At 49.8% G+C, this 20580-nt stretch overlaps 1 protein-coding gene across 5 annotated transcripts in view; it reads right to left on the reverse strand.

Moving 5' to 3' along the window:
• GIGYF2 (GRB10 interacting GYF protein 2) overlaps positions 1-20580 on the reverse strand; it is a 162273-nt gene that overhangs the window by 16251 nt on the left and 125442 nt on the right. For all 5 annotated transcript variants that reach the window (XM_044292028.1, XM_044292031.1, XM_044292030.1 and 2 more), the window contains 3 exons: positions 18038-18295; positions 16451-16657; positions 6780-6899 (listed from right to left, as the gene is read on the reverse strand). In XM_044292028.1, the coding sequence (XP_044147963.1) occupies positions 6780-6899; positions 16451-16657; positions 18038-18295 (585 nt within the window). The remainder of the gene's footprint in view (positions 1-6779; positions 6900-16450; positions 16658-18037; positions 18296-20580) is intronic.

Raw genomic sequence — 20580 nt, forward strand, 5'->3', positions numbered from 1 at the left:
GACACATTAGCCCTTTCCGCCCAAGAGGTAGACACTGAGCGAGTGGAATGAGCCCCAAATCCGGAGGGAGGGGAAAGGCCCAAGGAGATGTAAGCCTTCGTTATGGCCTTCTTCACCCACCTGGCAATAACCCCGCAGGATGCTTTTTTACCCCTATTCCCCCCTAGGAACTGGACAAGAAGGTTCTCGTCTTTCCTCCATGAAGCCGTAGCATCAAGGTACACTAACAGGCATCTTTTAACATCCAAGCAGTGGAAGCTTTTTTCCCTATCATTGGAAGGGTTAGGGAAAAAAGAGGGTAGCACTATGTCCTGGCTCCTGTGAAAATCCGTGACTACCTTGGGAAGGAAGGAGGGCAGGGGCCTGATCACTACCTGATTGTCCTGTATGACAGTATAAGGAGGATGTGCAGAGAAGGCCTGGATCTCAGAGATCCTCCTAGCAGAGGTAATTGCCAGGAGAAATGCCATTTTAATGGTCAGGACGTCAATAGGGATTTCTAACAAGGGCTCAAATGGTCTATCGGTTAGGGCTGTCAAGACCCTGTTCAGGTCCCATGGGGGGGAAAGGGGTCTTACAGATGGATGGATTCTGGCTGCGGCAGAAAGAAAACGTTTGACCCAAGGGTGGACAGCTAACTGGTAGTCGAAAAAATAGCTCAAAGCCGACACCTGTACCTTTAGGGTGGAGGCTTTGAGTCCCTTGTCTAGGCCTGCCTGCAAAAAGTCCAAGATCTTAGATATTTCTGGGGGGCTAAATGGATCGGGGCTATACCCCAGAAAGGAAGCAAAGATATTCCACACCCTGTTATACTTCCTGGCTGTTGTAGCTTTCCTACCGCCTAGAAGGGTGGAAACGACTCTGCTAGAAAGCCCTCTCCTCAACCAGATGTCCCTGTCAGACTCCATACTGCCAACTGGAGAGCTTCCGGATTGGGATGGCATACTGGTCCCTGGGAAAGGAGGTCCTCCCTGGGCGGGATCATCCAGGGGGGGCCTCTGGCTAGATTTAACAGGGTGGAGTACCAGATTCTTTTGGGCCATTTTGGGGCTACCAGGATTATAGAGGCTCCTTCCCTCCTCACCTTCTTCAGTACCTGTGGAATTAGAGACATAGGTGGAAAGGCGTAGCCGCGTTCCCGGCTCCAGTCCTGGGCCAGACTGTCCACCCCTGTAGGATTCTCTGTGTGATTTAAAGAGAAAAACCTCTCCATCTTCCTGTTCTTCCGGGTAGCAAAGAGGTCTATAGTTGGGGCCCCAAACTTTAAGACAATCTGGGAAAAAACTTCTCCGTTCAGACTCCACTCTGCCTGGTTGAGTTCCACTCGGCTTAAGAAGTCGGCCACCGTGTTCTCTTTCCCCTTCAGATGTACTGCTGATAGGAGCAGGTTCCTGTCTTCTGCGATTTGAAAAATTTCCTGGCAGAGGAAGATTAGGGACGGCACCCTTGTTCCGCCTTGATGATTTATGTAGGCCACCGTTGTTGAATTGTCCGAGTAAAGGACCAGTTTTTTGTTTAAGACATCTGGGACTGCCACTCTTAGGACCCTTTCTACTGCCTTGAGCTCCTTGTAATTTGACGTGCAGGCTCTGGTTCTTAAATCCCATCTTCCCTGCCAGTACTTCCCATCTGAATGGGCCCCCCAACCCCACGGACTGGCGTCTGTTGTTATCCGTATGGGTTCTATGAAGGACCAGGGCATTCCCGCCGAAAGATTCCTCTCGGATGTCCACCATAGGAGGGAATACCTTGCTCTGGAGGAGAGATGAATTTTTTCTTCTAGCGTCTGTGGGAGACCATTCCATGTCTTTAAGATATCCCACTGTAACGATCTTGTGTGAATCTGAGCAAACGGTACGGCGGGAATCGTGGCCGTCAGGTGCCCCAATACTGCCATCGCCTTCCTGATGGAGCATCGGAAGGAGCGGAACAAGACCCAAACATGTTCTTTTATTGCAACTACCTTCTTTTGAGGAAGGAATGTTTTCTGAGCCGTGGAGTCTAGCTGCATCCCTAGAAATACGCAACTTTGAGAGGGGGTTAGGCAAGATTTTTCTTGGTTGACCTTCCATCCCAGATCCTTCAATAGAGAACATGCCAGGACGAGATCCGTCTGTAACTGTATCCTTGTCTGGGCTATGAACAAAAAGTCGTCCAGATAGGGTACTAACACTACCCTGGACAATCGGAGGAATGCCACCATCTCCGCCACCACTTTGGTAAAAATTCTTGGGGCTTCTGAGACCCCAAACGGGAGGGCCCTGTACTGGAGATGCAGAAACTGGCCCCTCACCTGGACCGCCGTTCTCAAAAACCTTTGGGAGGAGGGATGAATAGGGATGTGGTAATAAGCATCCTCTAAGTCTATACTTGCCATCCAGCAATCCTTGTATAGCAGGTCTATGGTTGTCTTTACCGTCTCCATCCGGAATCTCTTGTATTTCAGGAACTTGTTCAATTGTTTCAGATTTAAAATCATTCGAAAGGTCCCATTGGGCTTTCTTACCAGAAAGAGTGGGGAGTAATAACCCCTGCCCTCTTCTTCTTTTGGAACTCGACAAACGACTCCTTTGTCCAATAACAACTGAACCTCTGCCTCTAACACTGTGGATTTTAAGGGATCTTTCGGCGTTGGAGTGCGGGTGAAAAAATTTTGGGGATAGGAGAGGAATTCCAGCCTGAACCCCTCTGCTATCCCTCCCAAAACCCATTTGTTCTGGGTGATCTTTGACCAGGCCGGGAGGAAGGAGGAGAGTCTTCCCCCAACCTGGGGACTGGCGTCATTGCTGCTTATCTTTTTTATTATCCTGGGTTTTAAAGAGAAAGCCGCTAGACTTCCTCTGGAACCGATCCCTTTCCTTCCTATCATAGGGCTTGCCCCTCTGTCTCCTAAAACCCTGCTGGGGCCTACGAAAAAAGGGGGGCTTCTGAGGGACAGGAAATCCCCTTTTCTTGTCAGAGGCCTTCTCCAATATGTCATCTAAAGATGACCCAAATAACCTGTCACCTTCACACGGAAGGGCACAGAGTCTGGCCTTGGATCCCTGGTCACCCTTCCAGGATCTAAGCCAGATAGCCCTTCTAGCCGCATTTGTCATAGCACTGGCTCTGGCGGAGAAGCGCATCACGTCGGTGGAGGCGTCCGTCAAAAAATCAGCTGCCCTTGCGAAGGAGGGGAGAGAGGCTAGAAGCTCTTCTCTAGGCCTCTTTTCTTTAAGGTGCGCCTCTAGCTGGTCGATCCATAGTCTTAGTGACCGGGAAACCCAAGTGGCTGCGACTGCCGGCCTGAGACAGGCGGCCGACGTCTCCCAAGCCCGTTTAAGATATATATCCGCTTTTTTATCCAATGGGTCCGAGAGACAGCCTAAATCATCGAAGGGGAGGGCAGACTTTTTTGCAATCTTGGCGACTGGTGCATCCACCGTAGGGGCCCTATCCCAACTTGAGGACACTTTTTCTTCGTAGGGGTACTTCCTTTTAACCGAGGAGGGTATGAAGAACTTTCTATCAGGATTCTTCCACTCCTTCTTAATAATAGCCTGCATGCTCTCATGTACCGAAAAAACCCTATGTTTTTTAGGGCCTAGAGCCTGAAAGGCCTGATCCGCAACCGATCTGGTCTGCTTAATGTCTTCCAGTTGCATAGTTGCCCGGACCGCTTTTAGTAACGGCTGCGTATCCTCGGGTGAAAAAAAGGACTTCCCTGAATATTCCTCATCCGAGGAGTCTAAATTACTGGAGTCTAACTGTCCGGATTCTCTGGCTTCACTATCGGATGAGTCCATTTCCATGGTATCATACTCCGTGACTTTATCCGGGGACCTGGCATGGCCTTTACTGAACGCCCTGAAGGACGCTTTGATGAGGGACTTCATAGATTTTGTAAGAGTCTGGGACTGTTCCGCTACCAGCTTGTCTATACAAGCCGTGCACAGGGACTTCTGATAAGATGCAGATAGGGCCGCCTTACAGTCTGCACACTCCTTATGCTTGGACTTGGAAGCTGACTTTTTAGGAGGCTTGGGAATCTAAGATAGAAACACCTAATTAGTAAAGAAAAAGGAGGAATGTTCTCACCTGAATCCTCTTCTCCCCGTCCTTAGGCCAATACCGGACTTGCAGGCCTCAAGGGGTCCAGGGGTTCAGCGCGTCCGTCAGTAGGGTCCGTCATGCTCCAGCTGGATCCTACTTCAGCACAAAACCTGTGCCCCGCTGGCTGCCTGCACCTGCTGCCGCATTTATAAGTTTAAAGGACGCGCCTCGGACCTCACTTCCGGGTCCTGTGCGTCGGGAGAGAGCTCCGCCCCCCCCCCCGACGTCATCAGCTAGTGCCCCAAAGGACGGCCCCGCGCATGCGCATAAGCGCTTTAGACGCGCGGGAGCCATCCTTGATTAGGGCATGTCGGCGTGGGGAGCCGCCTGAACACGGCCACAGCGGCTCCCCCAGGACCGGTAGCGAGTGCGGGCGCAGGCAGACTTGTGGGGAGCGGCTTCCGGCACGGCCACAGAACTACCGCTCCCCAGGGATAGGTCTTCCCACGGCCATGCCACAGACCTCCCCCAGCGCTCTTCCTTGAGGTATGTTCACGCAGCGATCGCTGCACTGCTTCTCAGGAACTCCCATCCGGAGGACAGGAAACCTGAACTGGTGTTGGGAGGAGGTGTGTTCCTTTTTATCTTCTCAGGTTTCCTGTCCTGATGGGAGGTCCTGAGTCGCACTGGGTGCCGTCATGGGTGAGGGGAAAAGTTCCTTACAGGCGGTACAGGCATGGTACCAGGGTTTGGGGGCACCTGTGGGATCTGACATGCTGAAGTGTGGTTGTACTCTAATATAGAGACCACAAAGGGTTATAGCAGCTATGACCAGGAGGGTTAGGAGAGGGTTAACTGTCCTACCAGTGCCTCAGAAGAACGTCAGGAGATGGCCCAGATCAGCAGCAGCAGAGAAGCAGTGAACAGCAGTGAGCAGCAGAGAGCAGCAGAGAGCGCCCACAGAAGCCGAGCGATGTACACAGGAGGTTAGAGTCCCCCACCGTGTCCCAGCTTCCTGTCAGGAGTGAGGAAGCGCGGGAAACCTCAGCAGAAAGCACGGGGAACAAGCTCCGCCCCCTCCAGCGCTTGAAATGTCTCCTGTGAAGGAGAACGTAGCTCCGCCCCCAAAATGACGCGCGCGTAAGCCCCGCCCCCTGCCGGGACCGCTAAGCCCCGCCCCCCGTTCTCGGCGGGAAGGGGGAGAGAGAGAAGAGAAAAATGGAGTCAGCCCTGAATGAGGGGGAGGGGGGGGAGAAAGATAGCAGCATGGGGGGGAACGGCGTGGGGGTGCTGAGGATGCTGCTGTGCTGCATTGTCCTGCAGATGAGCGCTCAGAATGAGCGACCACGGGTGCCCCCCTTACCCAGAGGGGTAGATGCTGCAGATAGGGACGGGGTATGGGCTGGAATAGCCATCTCACCGTCCGACGTCTTCACCCTCAGTCCTTTCCAGCAGGGTCGCCCCTTCAGCCACTGGCACCGCAGTGGCAGGAAGCTGGAAGAGGGGCTTGGCGTGCGGGCGACCCCCTAGCTGGCGGGATGTAGGGGAGCCATTGCTGCCCAGATCCTCCTATTGCTTCTGTGGGGGAGGCAGCAGTGCAGATAAGTTGGCACTGGCGCAGCTCAACCCCGGGAGAGCAGAGAGGTCTAATGCGTCTCTGGTATCCCTAGGAAAAAATAAAATAACAAAATTAGAAGAAAAAGTAAAAATAACAAGGAGAAAACAGCCCTGCAGTAGCAGGGAGTGTCTTGCCTCCTTGGACACTAAGCTAAAACTGGTAGCCTCTATCTCCAGGCTGAGGGTATAGCTGATGGAGGAGGGGCTTAACAGTTTTACTTAGTGTCACGCCTCCTAGGGAGCTGAGCTATACCCAAGGTCTGTGTCCCCCAAGGAAAATGGGCGAGAAATACATCTACACTTATTGTAACCAACACTAGAAAACATGACAGTATAACATAATAATATCCTCTAAATACTGGATTTCCAGTTGGATATAACCTACAGCCAGAAGGACGCCTATTAGGCTATCATAATAGAGAAGAAATTTCCCTTTGCTTTATCTTGTATTAGAACTACTTTATGATTCATTTATATTTATTTTTGTATTGTGCTGAATGTGGAGTGCTGGGGGGGGGATTTCAAAATTTGTCATTAATCCCATCATTGGGATTACTTTGGGTCAGAATCTCACGATTATGTTTATTTTCAGATACTAGATATCCATCTCATCGTATGATATATTGTGTTTGCCCTAATAAAGTTAAAAATTATAGTTACCATAAAAACGTGATTTGAAGTGGTTTACCCGATGTATCGATGGTCCATCTTAAGGAGAGGTCATCAACATCTGATTGGTGGGGGTCTGACTCCCAGGTTGGTGGGTTAGCAGTTCAGGGTGACTGCCTGAATAGTATTCCACTGGCAGAACTGATTTTAATGTCAAACTGGCTGGGACAGCCTCCCCCACTAGTAACACCCAGATGGACTTATTGATGAATGCTAGACATTCATTCAAACTTCCAGTATGAATAACAGAGGAATAGCACAACAGTCATAAGAACAGTTGCTCCAGAACTTTTATTATTATTGTGGGGAATAAAAGTAGTTACTAAAGCAGACATGTAAGAGGAGTTCACAAGTGCTCCTAAGTATTAGGACTATGGATTCTCACTCTGTAGTGAATGCTTCTCTTCACTGAAAGTAAGATTTATTACAGAGATGCATGATGGCACTTAACATGTACACACCTCTTCTTGATTTTGTCTCTCTCTTTCCTCCTCAAGTTTCTGTATCTCCGCCAAAGATAATGTAGATTGAGATGCTCCTCCCGAATTCACCTGCTGCCCCCATGTGGATGAAGATGGTAACTGAAACATAAAAACAAGATACTCACTAATGTAACACTGTCAACATTTCTTAGTGTTTCAATTAACCATCTTACAATTTGTTTCCCATACTTTTCAGAATCAATGACAGATGTATTTTGCTGTAAATTCTCAAACGGGGTTGTTAAGTTTTATTTTTTGTTTTTTTACTCCCCAAAAATACCTGTGAAAAAATCCATACTCAACTGCTCCCCGCCGCTCTGTAAACTTCCGCACAGACAGGGTCATGTGAGTTGCTGCAGGTATTGTCACTGCTGGAGGTAAGTAATTGGCTGCAGTAGTGCATGTGTCCCTGTTTGTATGAAAGTTGACAGAAGGGGACTAGAAGACTAGTGATGAGGGTCAAGGGGACAGAATACAGCGGCAGGAAGCTGGACAACTCTCTTGAATTTAACCTTTTTCTTTTCCTTTTTTTTTTAATGATTGCATTTTACTCATTTTGGGCTAAAAAAGGAGATTTTTGTATAACTTACCAGTTAAATCTCTTTCTCGCTCTTCCTTGGGGGACACAGACCTTGGGTATAGCTCAGCTCCCTAGGAGGCGTGACACTAAGTAAAACTGTTAAGCCCCTCCTCCATCAGCTATACCCTCAGCCTGGAGATAGAGGCTACCAGTTGCGTGTCCAAGTAGTGAAAGGATAACAACCAATAACGGAAACAACCAGCCAGCAACCCAACGGGGCGCCAGACCATAACCCTGTAACCAAACACAGAAGGGTGGGTGCTGTGTCCCCCAAGGAAGAGCGAGAAAGAGATTTAACTGGTAAGTTATACAAAAATCTCCTTTTCTCGCCCATTTTCCTTGGGGGACACAGACCTTGGGACGTTCAAGAGCAGTCCAAGAAGGGAGGGACCACAAACCCAAGGCGGACCACCACCAGAGCATCAGGAAACCGCTGCCTGCAAAACCAGGCGGCCCAAAGCAGCATCCGCTGATGCATGCGTATGCACCCTATAGAACTTTGTGAAAGTGTGCAGAGAGGACCAAGTGGCTGCTTTGCACAACTGTTCAGCCGAGGCCCGATGCCTCTGCGCCCAGGAAGCTCCGACTGCTCTGGTGGAATGAGCAGTGACGCCGAAAGGCGGAGGTCTGCCCTTGGCTCGATAAGCCTCAGACACCGCCAGTTTAATGAAACGGGCAATAGCCACCTTGGAGACCGCCAACCCTTTGCGCGAACCCTCCGGAACCACAAACAGGGAGTCCGTGCGCCGAAAGGACCCGGTGACCTCCAAGTAAATCCTCAACGCCCTGACCACATCCAGACGGTGCAGTTCCCGTTCTCTGGGGTGGGAAGGAGAGGGACAGAGCGACGGAAGGACGATGTCCTCATTGATGTGAAAGGCGGAGACCACCTTTGGCAGGAAAGTCGGGACAGGCCGAAGCACAACCTTATCCTGGTGGAAGATCAGGAAAGGTTCGGAGCAAGAAAGAGCCGCTAACTCCGACACCCGTCGGAGAGACGTGACGGCCACAAGAAAGATGACCTTGCAGGACAGAAGGCGAAGGGAGACCTCCCGTAAAGGCTCGAAGGGGGCTGATTGGAGCGCCGAGAGCACCACATTCAGGTCCCAGGAAGGAACTGGAGGGCGGTACGGCGGAACAGAGTGAGCCACCCCTTGTAAAAAGGTCTTAATTGGCCCTAGAGGGGCCAGGGGACGCTGGAGAAGAATAGACAGCGCCGAAATCTGACCCTTCAGAGAACTGAGGCACAGCCCCAGGTCCAGACCGACTGGAGGAAGGACAGGATTGTGGGAAGAGAAAACCGGAGAGGTGGGATGCTCCGGGACTCACAGAACCCCAGATAGGACCTCCAAACCCGATAGTAGATCCTAGAGGATACGGGCTTACGAGCCCGGATCATGGTGCGGACTACGTCCGCGGAGAAACCCCGTCGCGTTAAGACGGCGGTCTCAATAGCCACGCCGTCAAACGTAGCGAGCCTAAATGCTTGTGGAAGATCGGTCCCTGAGAGAGAAGGTCTTCCCTGGAGGGCAGTGGCCACGGTGCGTCTGCCAACAGCAACATTAGGTCGGCGTACCAAGACCGGCGGGGCCAATCCGGGGCGATTAGAATCGCGGGGACGCCCTCTGCCGCGATCCTCCGAAGAACCCGTGGCAGGAGGGGAAAAGGAGGAAAGACGTACAGAAGGGAGAATTCGCGCCACGGAAGGACGAGCGCGTCGGCGCCGTATGCCTTCGGGTCCCGTGCCCTGGCCAGGTATAGGGGGACCTTGTGGTTGAATTTGGAGGCCATGAGGTCCACGTCGGGGCGACCCCAGCGAAGACAAAGGGCTTCGAACACCTCTGGGTGCAGGGACCATTCTCCCGGGTCGATGGTGGACCGGCTGAGGAAATCCGCCGCCCAGTTGTCCACCCCCGGGATGTAAATCGCAGATAAGGCCGGCACGTGCGTCTCCGCCCAGAGGAGAATGAGGGTCACCTCTTGCATCGCTGCGAGTGCCTCCCTGATGGTTTATGTATGCCACAGCCGTGGCATTGTCCGATTGGATCCGAACAGGGTGGCCCCTCAGCAGATGGGTCCAGTGTCTGAGGGACAGAAGAATCGCCCTCAGTTCCAGAATATTGATTGGAAGTCTGGACTCCGATAGAGACCAAACGCCCTGGACGGACCGGGGAGGGAAAACCCCCCCCCCACCCCCGTAAGCTGGCATCTGTGGTAATCACCAGCCAGTTCAGTGGAAGGAAGGACTTCCCCCTTAGAGGGATATGCAACCACCAGCCGAGGGAAGCCCGAGCCAGGGGAGGCAGAAGAAAGGTCCTGTCCAGACTCCTCGGTGATTTGTCCCAGGCCGACAGAATTGCCCTCTGAAAGGTGCGGGATCGGAATTGTGCGAACGGCACCGCTTCGAAACAGGCAACCATCTTTCCCAACAACCGCATGCTGGATCTGAGGGAAGGGCGGTGATGACGGAGGAGACTGCGAACCGACCCGCGAAGGGCCAGACGCTTGTCCGACGGAAGGCGGACCTCCGCCAACTCTGTATCCAGGAGCATCCCCAGGAAGATCAGCCGTCTGGAGGGGGTAAGGGAAGATTTGGGGTGGTTGATAATCCAACCGAACCGCGTCAGGGTCTCCAGAGTGAGTTCCACACTGCGGGATGTCTGAGAGAAGGAGGGTGCCTTGACCAGGATGTCGTCCAAGTATGGGAGAAGAAAAACACTTCTTGAACGTAGAAGGGCCAAGACAGGGGCCAGGACCTTGGTGAACACTCGAGGAGCCGTCGCCAGACCAAAGGGAAGGGCGACGAATTGGAAGTGATCGTCCCCCACCGCGAAGCGCAGGAAGCGGTGATGACATGGAGCAACCGGAACGTGGAGGTATGCATCCTGAATGTCGATTGAGGCCATGAAATCCCCTCTTTCCAGGGAGGCCACTGCGGACCTGAGAGACTCCATCCGGAATCTCTGCAGTCGGAGAAAACGGTTCAGGCGTTTTAGGTCCAAGATCGGACGCACTGAGCCTTCCTTCTTGGGAACCACAAAGAGGTTCGAGTAGAACCCCCTGAACCTTTCCGTCGGAGGCACGGGGGCGACGACACCCTTGTCCATTAGAGAGTGAATGGCCGCGAAGAAGGCAGCCACTCGTACGGGATCTCGCGGAGGACGGGATCGGAAGAAACGGTCTGGCGGAATGGACGCAAATTCGATTTTGTATCCGCAAGATACAATCTCGAGCGCCCATGCGTCTGAGATGTGGGCCCGCCATACGTTCCTGAATAGGAGAAGGCGGCCCCCCACCCGGGTGGGTGGGGGCGCACCTTCAGGCAGAGGGCTGCTGGCCTGTGGGAGCCCGTGCAGGCTGGGACTTGCGCCAGGTAGGTTGCGTCCGAAAAAACGGCTTCTTGCGTCTATCCTGGGCTGGGCCAGAGGAAGAAGAACTGGCCGCGGGTCTAGACCCGGTGGGCTTGCGAAAGGACGAAAACGGGACGAACCAGCGCGACCACGGGGGGCGCCCATTGGCCTGGGGGAGGTGAGTACTCTTCCCACCCGTGGCCTCTGATATAAGTTCGTCCAGACGGGTTCCGAACAGGCGGGAACCCGTGAATGGTAGGCCGGCCAAAGAGCGTTTGGAAGCGGCGTCCGCCGCCCAAACCTTCAGCCAGAGTTCCCTCCTGACAGAAACTGCCAGGGCAGAGGAACGGGCAATGAGGGCACCCGCATCAAGGGAGGCCTCACAGACGAATTTTCCGGCCTGAACAATTAGTTGGGCTAAGGAACGGAGGTCCTGAACAGGGACGTCCGACCCCAACTCCCGTTCCAGTTGCAAACCCCATTCAGAGACCGCTTTGCCAACCCAGGCGGAGGCAAAGACCGGTCTAAGGGCCGAACCAGAGGCAGTAAATATGGCCTTGGAGAGGGATTCCGTACGACGGTCCTCAACAGACTGGAGGGAAGATCCGTCCTGTACAGGAATAGTAGTGCTTTTGGACAGGCGAGCCACGGGAGGATCAACCTTAGGCGGGGATGTCCACGTGGTCACAGAATCCGCTGGAAAGGGATAACAAATGTCCAGCTTTTTGGGTGTAATAAAGCGGACATTAGGCCGAGTCCAAGCCTTGGATACCACAGAAGAAAAATCAGCGTGTATGGGAAAAACCTTGGAGGCCTGTTTGGGGCGGAGAAAGGACACGCCGGCCTGTTCAGAGCTGGGGGGGGTCATCGTGTAGCTGAAAGGTATCACGGATGCTAGTGACAAGATGCCCCACCGCGGACGCCAATTTGGACGGAAGCTCTGAGTCCATGTCCACGTCCGAATCCGCCAGTTCTCCCTCAGAAAGCGTATCCCTTTGAGAGGATAGACTTGACTGAGCTCGCACGCATGGCGGAGAGAGCGAAGCATCTGGAGAAGATGTGCGCTCAACCCTTGAACGTTTCTGAGTATGCCGGGCCCTGGAAGATTCCTGGGAGGCAGGGAACCAGTGGGGGCGGCAGAAACGGTAGTCCCAGCGGGTGCGACAGGGATTGTGGCAGCCTGCGGGAGAGGCGGTCTATCCACGAGACGGCCCACTACGTGTGTAAGGCTTTCCACCGCCTGAGACAGAGACCTAGCCCAGTCAGGGGGTTCAGAGGCACCGGGGGGCGCAGCGGGAAGCGGGCCCTGCACCGGGGCCTGACATGCAAGGCAATGCGGCTCAGATTGCCCACGCGGAAAAAGTTCCTTACAGGCGGTACAGGCATGGTACCAGGGTTTGGGGGCACCTGTGGGATCTGACATGCTGAAGTGTGGTTGTACTCTAATATAGAGACCACAAAGGGTTATAGCAGCTATGACCAGGAGGGTTAGGAGAGGGTTAACTGTCCTACCAGTGCCTCAGAAGAACGTCAGGAGATGGCCCAGATCAGCAGCAGCAGAGAAGCAGTGAACAGCAGAGAGCAGCAGAGAGCGCCCACAGAAGCCGAGCGATGTACACAGGAGGTTAGAGTCCCCCACCGTGTCCCAGCTTCCTGTCAGGAGTGAGGAAGCGCGGGAACCTCAGCAGAAAGCGCGGGGAACAAGCTCCGCCCCCTCCAGCGCTTGAAATGTCTCCTGTGAAGGAGAACGTAGCCCCGCCCCCAAAATGACGCGCACGTAAGCCCCGCCCCCTGCCGGGACCGCTAAGCCCCGCCCCCCGTTCTCGGCGGGAAGGGGGAGAGAGAGAAGAGAAAAATGGAGTCAGCCCCGAATGAGGGGGAGGGGGGGAGAAAGATAGCAGCGTGGGGGGGGGGGGGGGGGGGGAACGGCGTGGGGGTGCTGAGGATGCTGCTGTGCTGCATTGTCCTGCAGATGAGCGCTCAGAATGAGCGACCACGGGTGCCCCCCTTACCCAGAGGGGTAGATGCAGATAGGGACGGGGTATGGGCTGGAATAGCCATCTCACCGTCCGACGTCTTCACCCTCAGTCCTTTCCAGCAGGGTCGCCCCTTCAGCCACTGGCACCGCAGTGGCAGGAAGCTGGAAGAGGGGCTTGGCGTGCGGGCGACCCCCTAGCTGGCGGGATGTAGGGGAGCCATTGCTGCCCAGATCCTCCTATTGCTTCTGTGGGGGAGGCAGCAGTGCAGATAAGTTGGCACTGGCGCAGCTCAACCCCGGGAGAGCAGAGAGGTCTAATGTGTCTCTGGTATCCCTAGGAAAAAATAAAATAACAAAATTAGAAGAAAAAGTAAAAATAACAAGGAGAAAACAGCCCTGCAGTAGCAGGGAGTGTCTTGCCTCCTTGGACACTAAGCTAAAACTGGTAGCCTCTATCTCCAGGCTGAGGGTATAGCTGATGGAGGAGGGGCTTAACAGTTTTACTTAGTGTCACGCCTCCTAGGGAGCTGAGCTATACCCAAGGTCTGTGTCCCCCAAGGAAAATGGGCGAGAAATATTTTTTTCTATTGGTCTTTATTAAAAATACTGAGACGTTCTGTCTAGCTGTGTGAATCGTACTTTTTACTTGGTCATCTAATAACCCTTATCTCTAATTTACTAACAGGCCAAAAACACTTATTTAAGGGTACTTTCACACTAACTTTTTTATTTTCCGGCATAGAGTTCCGTCACAGGGGCTCTATACCGGAAAAGAACTGATCAGGCATATCCCCATGCATTCTGAATGGAGAGCAATCCGTTCAGTTTGCATCAGGATGTCTTCAGTTCAGTCGTTTTGACTGATCAGGCAAAAGAGAAAACCGCAGCATGCTACGGTTTTCTCTCCGGCCAAAAAAACTGAAGACTTGCCTGAACGCCGGATCCGGCATTTTTTCCCATAGGAATGTATTAGCGCCGGATCCGGCATTCAGAATACCGGAATGCCGGATCCGTCGTTCCGGCATGCGCATGCGCAGATCGGTAAAAATGAGAAAAATGTACAAGACAGATCCGTCGGTTCGCATGACAAGCGGAGAGACGGATCCGTCCTTGCAATGCATTTGTGAGACGGATCCGGATCCGTCTCACAAATGCTTTCAGGCAGCAGCAGATCGGCGGATCCGGCGGCCAGTTCCGATGACGGAACTGCCCGCCGGATCACACTGCCGCAAGTGTGAAAGTAGCCTTAGCCACATTCTAATCAGTAAGATAAGTGAGCTATAATGGATGACTATGAGCTGGATGATGGAGCAGAGAGAAAATTCATATCCTCCTACTAGAGCATCTCAGCCCTGTACAGAAAAAGGACTCCATATTTTTCTAATAAACACCAATTTAAAAAAATGATTTTTAGCTTAAAATAAAACACCAAAAGAAGAAAAAGGGCCAGCACAAAATAATAATATATATTAACTTTATTAGACGTCTCCAATCGAGACAGACAATAAAATGAACACAAAACACAATATGATGGTGGATGGAGAGCACACCCGATAACATGGAGCACCACTAAAGGCTCATCCAGTTAAGGCGAATAAACACAAGCATAAATTATGCATATAGGTCAAACAGGATGTAAAATACATATAATTGGGCTGGACTATCAGAACAAAGTAGCAATATCATACAATATAAAAAAAGACACAATATAAAGTGCATAGTGCAAAAATAGTGTAAAAGTAACAAAATATATAAATATATGAGTCATTCAGACTTAGATGTCCGCAACAAAGCCATACAATAGATACCTGACTGGTGCACCAACAACCCCAACGTACGTTTCACGCAAAGCTTCTTCAGGGGGAAGTGTTGACACACATTTCCCCCTGAAGAAGCTTTGCATGAAACGTACGTTGGGGTTGTTGGTGCACCACTCAGGTATCTATTGTATGGCTTTGTTGCGGACATCTCAGTCTGAATGACTCATTTATATATTTTGTTACTCTTACACTATTTTTGCACTATGCACTTTATATTGTCTCTTTATATATTGTATGATATTGCTACTTTGTTCTGATAGTCCAGCCCAATTATATGTATTTTACATCCTGTTTGACCTATATGCATAATTTATGCTTGTGTTTATTCGCCATAACGGGATGAGCCTTTAGTGGTGCTCCATGTTATCCGGTGTGCTCTCCATCCACCATCATATTGTGTTTTGTGTTCATTTTATTGTCTTTGTCTCGATTGGAGACGTCTAATAAAGTTTATATATAATATTATTTTGAGCTGGCCCTTTTTCTTCTTTTGGTGTTTTACTTCAAGTGTCAGCTTGGCACAGGCACTCACTACCGTGAGTCATCTACTATTGGCGTACTTAGCTTAAAATAAGTACAATGCAATAACAAAAAAAATGCCCCTAGAGGTGTACAAAGCCTAATGGAATCATGAGATCATTGTAAACTGAATATACCACGCCTGGCCCCAACATAAACCTAAAAAGCGAGTGCCATACACAAAAACTGATTGGTCACAGGTTTCAGTCCCACACTAGAAACAACCCTGTATGTCACAGGATTAAATCTTCTGCAATATAGCAGGAGCACGATGGGTACTCGGCTGTGAGAGACAGCTGGGGAACCAGAGGAGAAAACAGAAGAGGTTTAAAAATCACAGCCGACATGCGGTCATGAACTGCAAATTGCTAATAAAACTAGCAACGGCAAGTGAACTCTAAACAGCCATTGAGACACAATAAAGGTTATTACATGTGCGGTCAAGCAGTAGGCACCATCTGAAATTTCCTGCACTTATCACTTTACATAATGGCAAGTCCAGAATCAGCCGTGCAATTAGTGGTAATCCATGTGTAATGGCTCGGGGTCACATGTGTAACAGCACCTCATATCTAACCTAACAGTAAGACAGTACACACCAAATGTATCCGTACCCCTTGGTCCCAGACCTCTTCCCACCACCTGTCCCTATTTGTTTTGAATTCTTAAAGGCTGCTGGTATTTTTTTTCCCCCATCGTTGCATTCTACCGATTATGTTTTTTATGAAAACGTTTATACATTTAGTCCTCTAAAGCCTTCAGGTTTCACACTATCTGCAGACTGCTGCTTCTACTTCTCAGTGAATTCCACCAGAAAGCTGCTCTGTCAGCTCGATCTGTAGCCCTTATATCTCGTTACCAGACAGCTCATAAACGCATTAAGACATATTCTTATCGGTTTGATCATAATTTGGTTTAGAGTGTGTTAATGAGCTGTCTGGGAACTAGAGATAAGGGATACAGATCAAGCCTTCAGAACAGCTCTGACAAAATTCACTAAGGAGGAAAAGCAACTGTTTATAGACCCCGTGAAACTAAAGGCTCTAGAGGACAAACTGTAGAAAATTTTAATAAAAGGCCAAATAAAAAAAGGAATTTTACATTTAAGTAAAAAGCAATATGAAAATAATTTCCGCTAGTGTCCATAGCCTTTAAAAAGCCATCCTTGCAAGCCATTTTTTGCCATCATATTGTTATCCACATATCCTCTACTTTTGTTAACTTACCAAATATTAGTTAGTAGTAAGTAGCAGACAGATGTGAGGCAGTATAACTACAGGATCAGACTAGACAAGACTTGTGTGTAGTCTGTTACCATAGGCCCGCATAGAAGCTGTAAACTCAAAGCAGCAGGAAAAAAAAGAAAAGAAAAAAAGAAAAAAAAAAAAGAAGATTCCCAGTACCTTCATCTGTGCAAGTTGTTGTTGCTGCTGCAGTTGTTGCAGGCGCCTTAAAGCCTCCTGTTGTTGCTGCCTTTGTCTCTGAAGTTCTTTTTGTCTCTGAGCCTCTTCTCGCTTCTTGAGTTCCTCCTCTTCCTGTCGTAATCGTGTTTCTTCCATAAGTCGCCTTGCAGCCTCCTCCTCTTCCCGTGCCCATTTTGCAGCTTCCTCCTAGTTAGGTTGTAAATAAAAATATGAGCATGTGATGAACTAAATAAAAAAAATGTTCATCTATATTTCCAACAGGATTGTTCAAAGATTTAGCGATTACCGTTTTGTATAATGGAAATGTCTTTTAAAGGGAACCTGTCATGTGTTTATTCAGCCCATGAACAAACTAGCCCTTATTATAATTACTAATTTCAATAGTACATTCCTCCCCCTTTTTTTCACATTAGTAATAAAGTAACTTTGCATTCCTCGTTATTTATTTTTCCGCCAATTATTAAAATAAACGAATGATGTCACAAATCACACCCCATTTTTCATCATCTTATTATCTACAGCTCTTTTTTTTATTTTTATTGTGGCTCCGAAGTCTTGTTTCAAATCCCGGCCTTCTTTCTTATACAACGCGCAGGCACCAGTTATTTTCCTTCCAGAAGCTTCAAGTTGTTGTTTAGTCACGCCAAATAACTCCCGCTTCCACTAGACCGCGCCAGTATATCCCCGACACACGTGCAGTTTACTTTATGATGTTTGAATGGAAGTCCTTACACTGGTGAGACAGCGCGCATGAGAAGGATTTTGAGCGTTTGAACAAGTGAATAGGGGAGTGGCTACAGTGCTGAATAGAAAAACCGCTGGACTCAAATAAAGTTGTGTGTCACATTAGACTCAAATCAGATCTTAGCATGCAGCACCCGGCTTCTTTACATGTATATTATGAGGCTAACCCGTTGTCACACCACTAACTGAATTAATCTAAGGTACGTTTTAACAGTTAATAATTGTATATGATGAGTTATATTATAATCAAATACCCACATGACAGGCTTCCTTTAAATGCAATTGACTTGCTAAGTCGTCACTCTTTATGTAAAACATCTGTCAGTCTAAAAGGTCTTTATGTTAAAGGGGTTCTGCACTTTGTTTAAACTGATGATCTATCCTCTGGATAGATCATAAGCATCTGATCGGCGGGGGTCCGACACCCGGGGACCCCCGCTGATCAGCTGTTTGAGAAGGTAGTGGCGCTCCAGCAACGCTGCGGCCTTCTCACTGTTTACCGCTGGCCCAGTGACGTCACGACTAGTATCAACTGGCCTGGGCGGGGCTAAGCTCCATTCAAGTGACCTGGGCCGGCGGTAAACAGTGAGAAGGCCGCGGCACTGCTGGAGCACTGCTGCCTTCTCAAACAGCTGATCAGTAGGGGCCCCGGGTGTCAGACCCCCGCCGATCAGAAGCTGATGATCTATCCAGAGGATAGATCGATCATCAGTTTAAACAAACTGCAGAACCCCTTAAAGTCCTCAGAATGAAGAAACAGCAGACAATCCCTGCAGAAGGATGCTTCCATCCCATTGTCTAGAAGTGTAGTTTTGATTGTACCTGCTTCCGTAATTCCTCCCTTTTTCTTTTCTCCTCCTCTTCCCGTTTCTTTTCTTCCTCTTTTCTCTTTCTTTCTTCTTCTAACCTCTTTCTCTCTTCCTCAAGTCTCCTCTTCTCCTCTTCTTGTCTTCTCCGCTCCTCTTCCTGCCGCCTCCTTTCTTCCAGGAGCCTTCGTTCGTCCTCCCTTTTTCTCTCTTCTTCCTCAATTTGCCTCCTAAGTGCCAGCTCCTGTTCTCTCTGGCGACGCAGGGCTTCCTCCTAAAAGGTTTAAAAGAAAGATTTACACTTCAATTGTATGACTGCATGGTAACTTTCAAGGAAGAGTCAAATGTGATGCTGCACAGAAAGGAGTGCAGAAAATTTGCAGTGTTTACAGCAGCAGCAAAGTGGAAGAAAAAAATAAAAAATCTCAGTCACTTAATATCCACAATAACTTGGGACTTTGTCAATTTATGCTGTACATTTCTACCATGGGTTTGATCCTTTGCAATGTAGTGGGGGAACTCTGGCAAAAATGCGGCACTTCTGTGTAAATTTCCACAACAAAATCCACACCATTTGATGCAGAATATCAGCAGATAGAGATATGGTGCAGATTTTCCACTGAGGAAAATCCACAGCGGACCCACTATGTGTCGCCATACCCTTAAAGGGAGTCTTTCACCTAAAATGACCATTATACACCACAAACATCATGATAACCATTACATTCCCCATATTATAATCTTACCTTTCATATTGCTGTCCGTCGCCTATTCTCTCTTAAAAGCGCTTTTATTCCATATGCTAATTAGGTTCTGAAGGTGCCCAGGGGCGGCGTTTATGCGGCCGGTGCCCAGGCTCCACGGCGCTGTTCAAATCAAACCACTCCCCTTTCAGCCCTCTGGCCCGCCCTCGGTTCTTCAGATACCATCCTCCAGTCAATGACCAATCCGGCGCCTGCGCACTCCATTACCCACTAGGGCAGAGGCAGCAGAGCGTTTAATGCGCATGCGCCGGCCCGTACATCCCGATATTTTGGCAGTTTACTTCCGCCGGCTAGATCGGGCCGGCGCATGCGGATTAAACGCTCTGCTGCCTCTGCCCTAGTGGGTAATGGAGTGCGCAGGCGCCGGATTTGTCATTGACTGGAGGATGGTATCTGAAGAACCGAGGGCGGGCCAGAGGGGTGAAAGGGGAGGGGTTTGATTTGAACAGCGCCGTGGAGCCTGGGCACCGGCCCCATAAACGCCGCCCCTGGGCACCTTCAGAACCTAATTAGCATATGGAATAAAAGCGTTTTTAAGAGAGAATAGGCGACGGACAGCAATATGAAAGGTAAGATTATAATATGGGGAATGTAATGGATATGATGTTTGTGGTGTATAATGGTCATTTTAGGTGAAAGACTCCCTTTAAAGGGGTATTCCCATCTCAGACAATGGGGGTATATCGCTAGGATATTCCCCCATTGTCTGATAGGTGCGGGTTCCACCGCTGGGATCCACACCTACAACGAGGACGAAGCAGAGAGCGCTGTGGCTGGAGTACACCGAATTTCCCAGGGTCCGTCCACCACCAAGCGTGGCTCCCATAAAAGTGAATGGGACCGTGCACGTGCGGATCACGCGCGGCCATGCTCCTATTCATTTCTATGGGGCTGACAGCAATAGCCGAGCTAGCACTTGGCTATTTTCGGCGGCCCCATAGAAATGAATAGAGGGTAGCTGCACAGTGCGCCCTCAGTTCATTTCCCCGTTCCGTTCTCATTGTAGGTGGAGGTCCCAACGGTGGGACCCGCACCTATCAAACAATGGGGGGTATATCCTAGCGATATGCCCCCATCTTCTGAGATAGGAACACCCTTTTAAAGAGTCACTGTACTTTTACACAATTTCACAGAATGGTGAAACTAACACATTTCTAAATCACTTCATTTAAAAAAATATGCCTGCATCCAGCTGGAAAAAAAAGCAGTAAGTGGGCCACTAGGGGTCTCACTTCCACTAAGTTGCAATCCACTGCCTGTTGCCAGGCAAGATTTGTCCTTGGTAACAGACACAGAATACAGCTGAGAGGAAGTGGGGGCATGGGGGGTGTCAGAGTTAGCAGAGATCCTGATAAAACAACTGCTTCTAAACATCAAAGGACCCTCCTGTCTTTGTTTAAGTATGATTTCCGCATCTCAACTGTTCTTTGAGCTATGGCGCTGAAAACAAACATAGTGGGCGTGAGGGAAAGGAGGTCACAGCAGTACAGTGCTGGCAGACTTCCACAGAAGGGATAAACCATCTACTTGTGAGAGAAATTAATCTAGCTGTGCAGTTGAAACAGGGAACAATATGGCAGAAAAAAAAATTAAAAAAATAGTTCCTTCATAGTTATAATTAGGGTTGCACCGGGTATCAACCTTTAAATATTTATTCAATACTTTTCACTTGGTTCAATGCAATACCAGGATTCACATTTATTCTATATTAGGCTGCGCTACTGTACAGCTTAGTATCTTTTATTATTAGAGAACACAGTATCTTTTCTTACTAGAGAACATAGTCCCTCCTTCC

The sequence above is a fragment of the Bufo gargarizans genome, chromosome 4 (genome assembly GCF_014858855.1).
Source record: "Bufo gargarizans isolate SCDJY-AF-19 chromosome 4, ASM1485885v1, whole genome shotgun sequence".
NCBI classification, from domain to species: domain Eukaryota; kingdom Metazoa; phylum Chordata; class Amphibia; order Anura; family Bufonidae; genus Bufo; species Bufo gargarizans.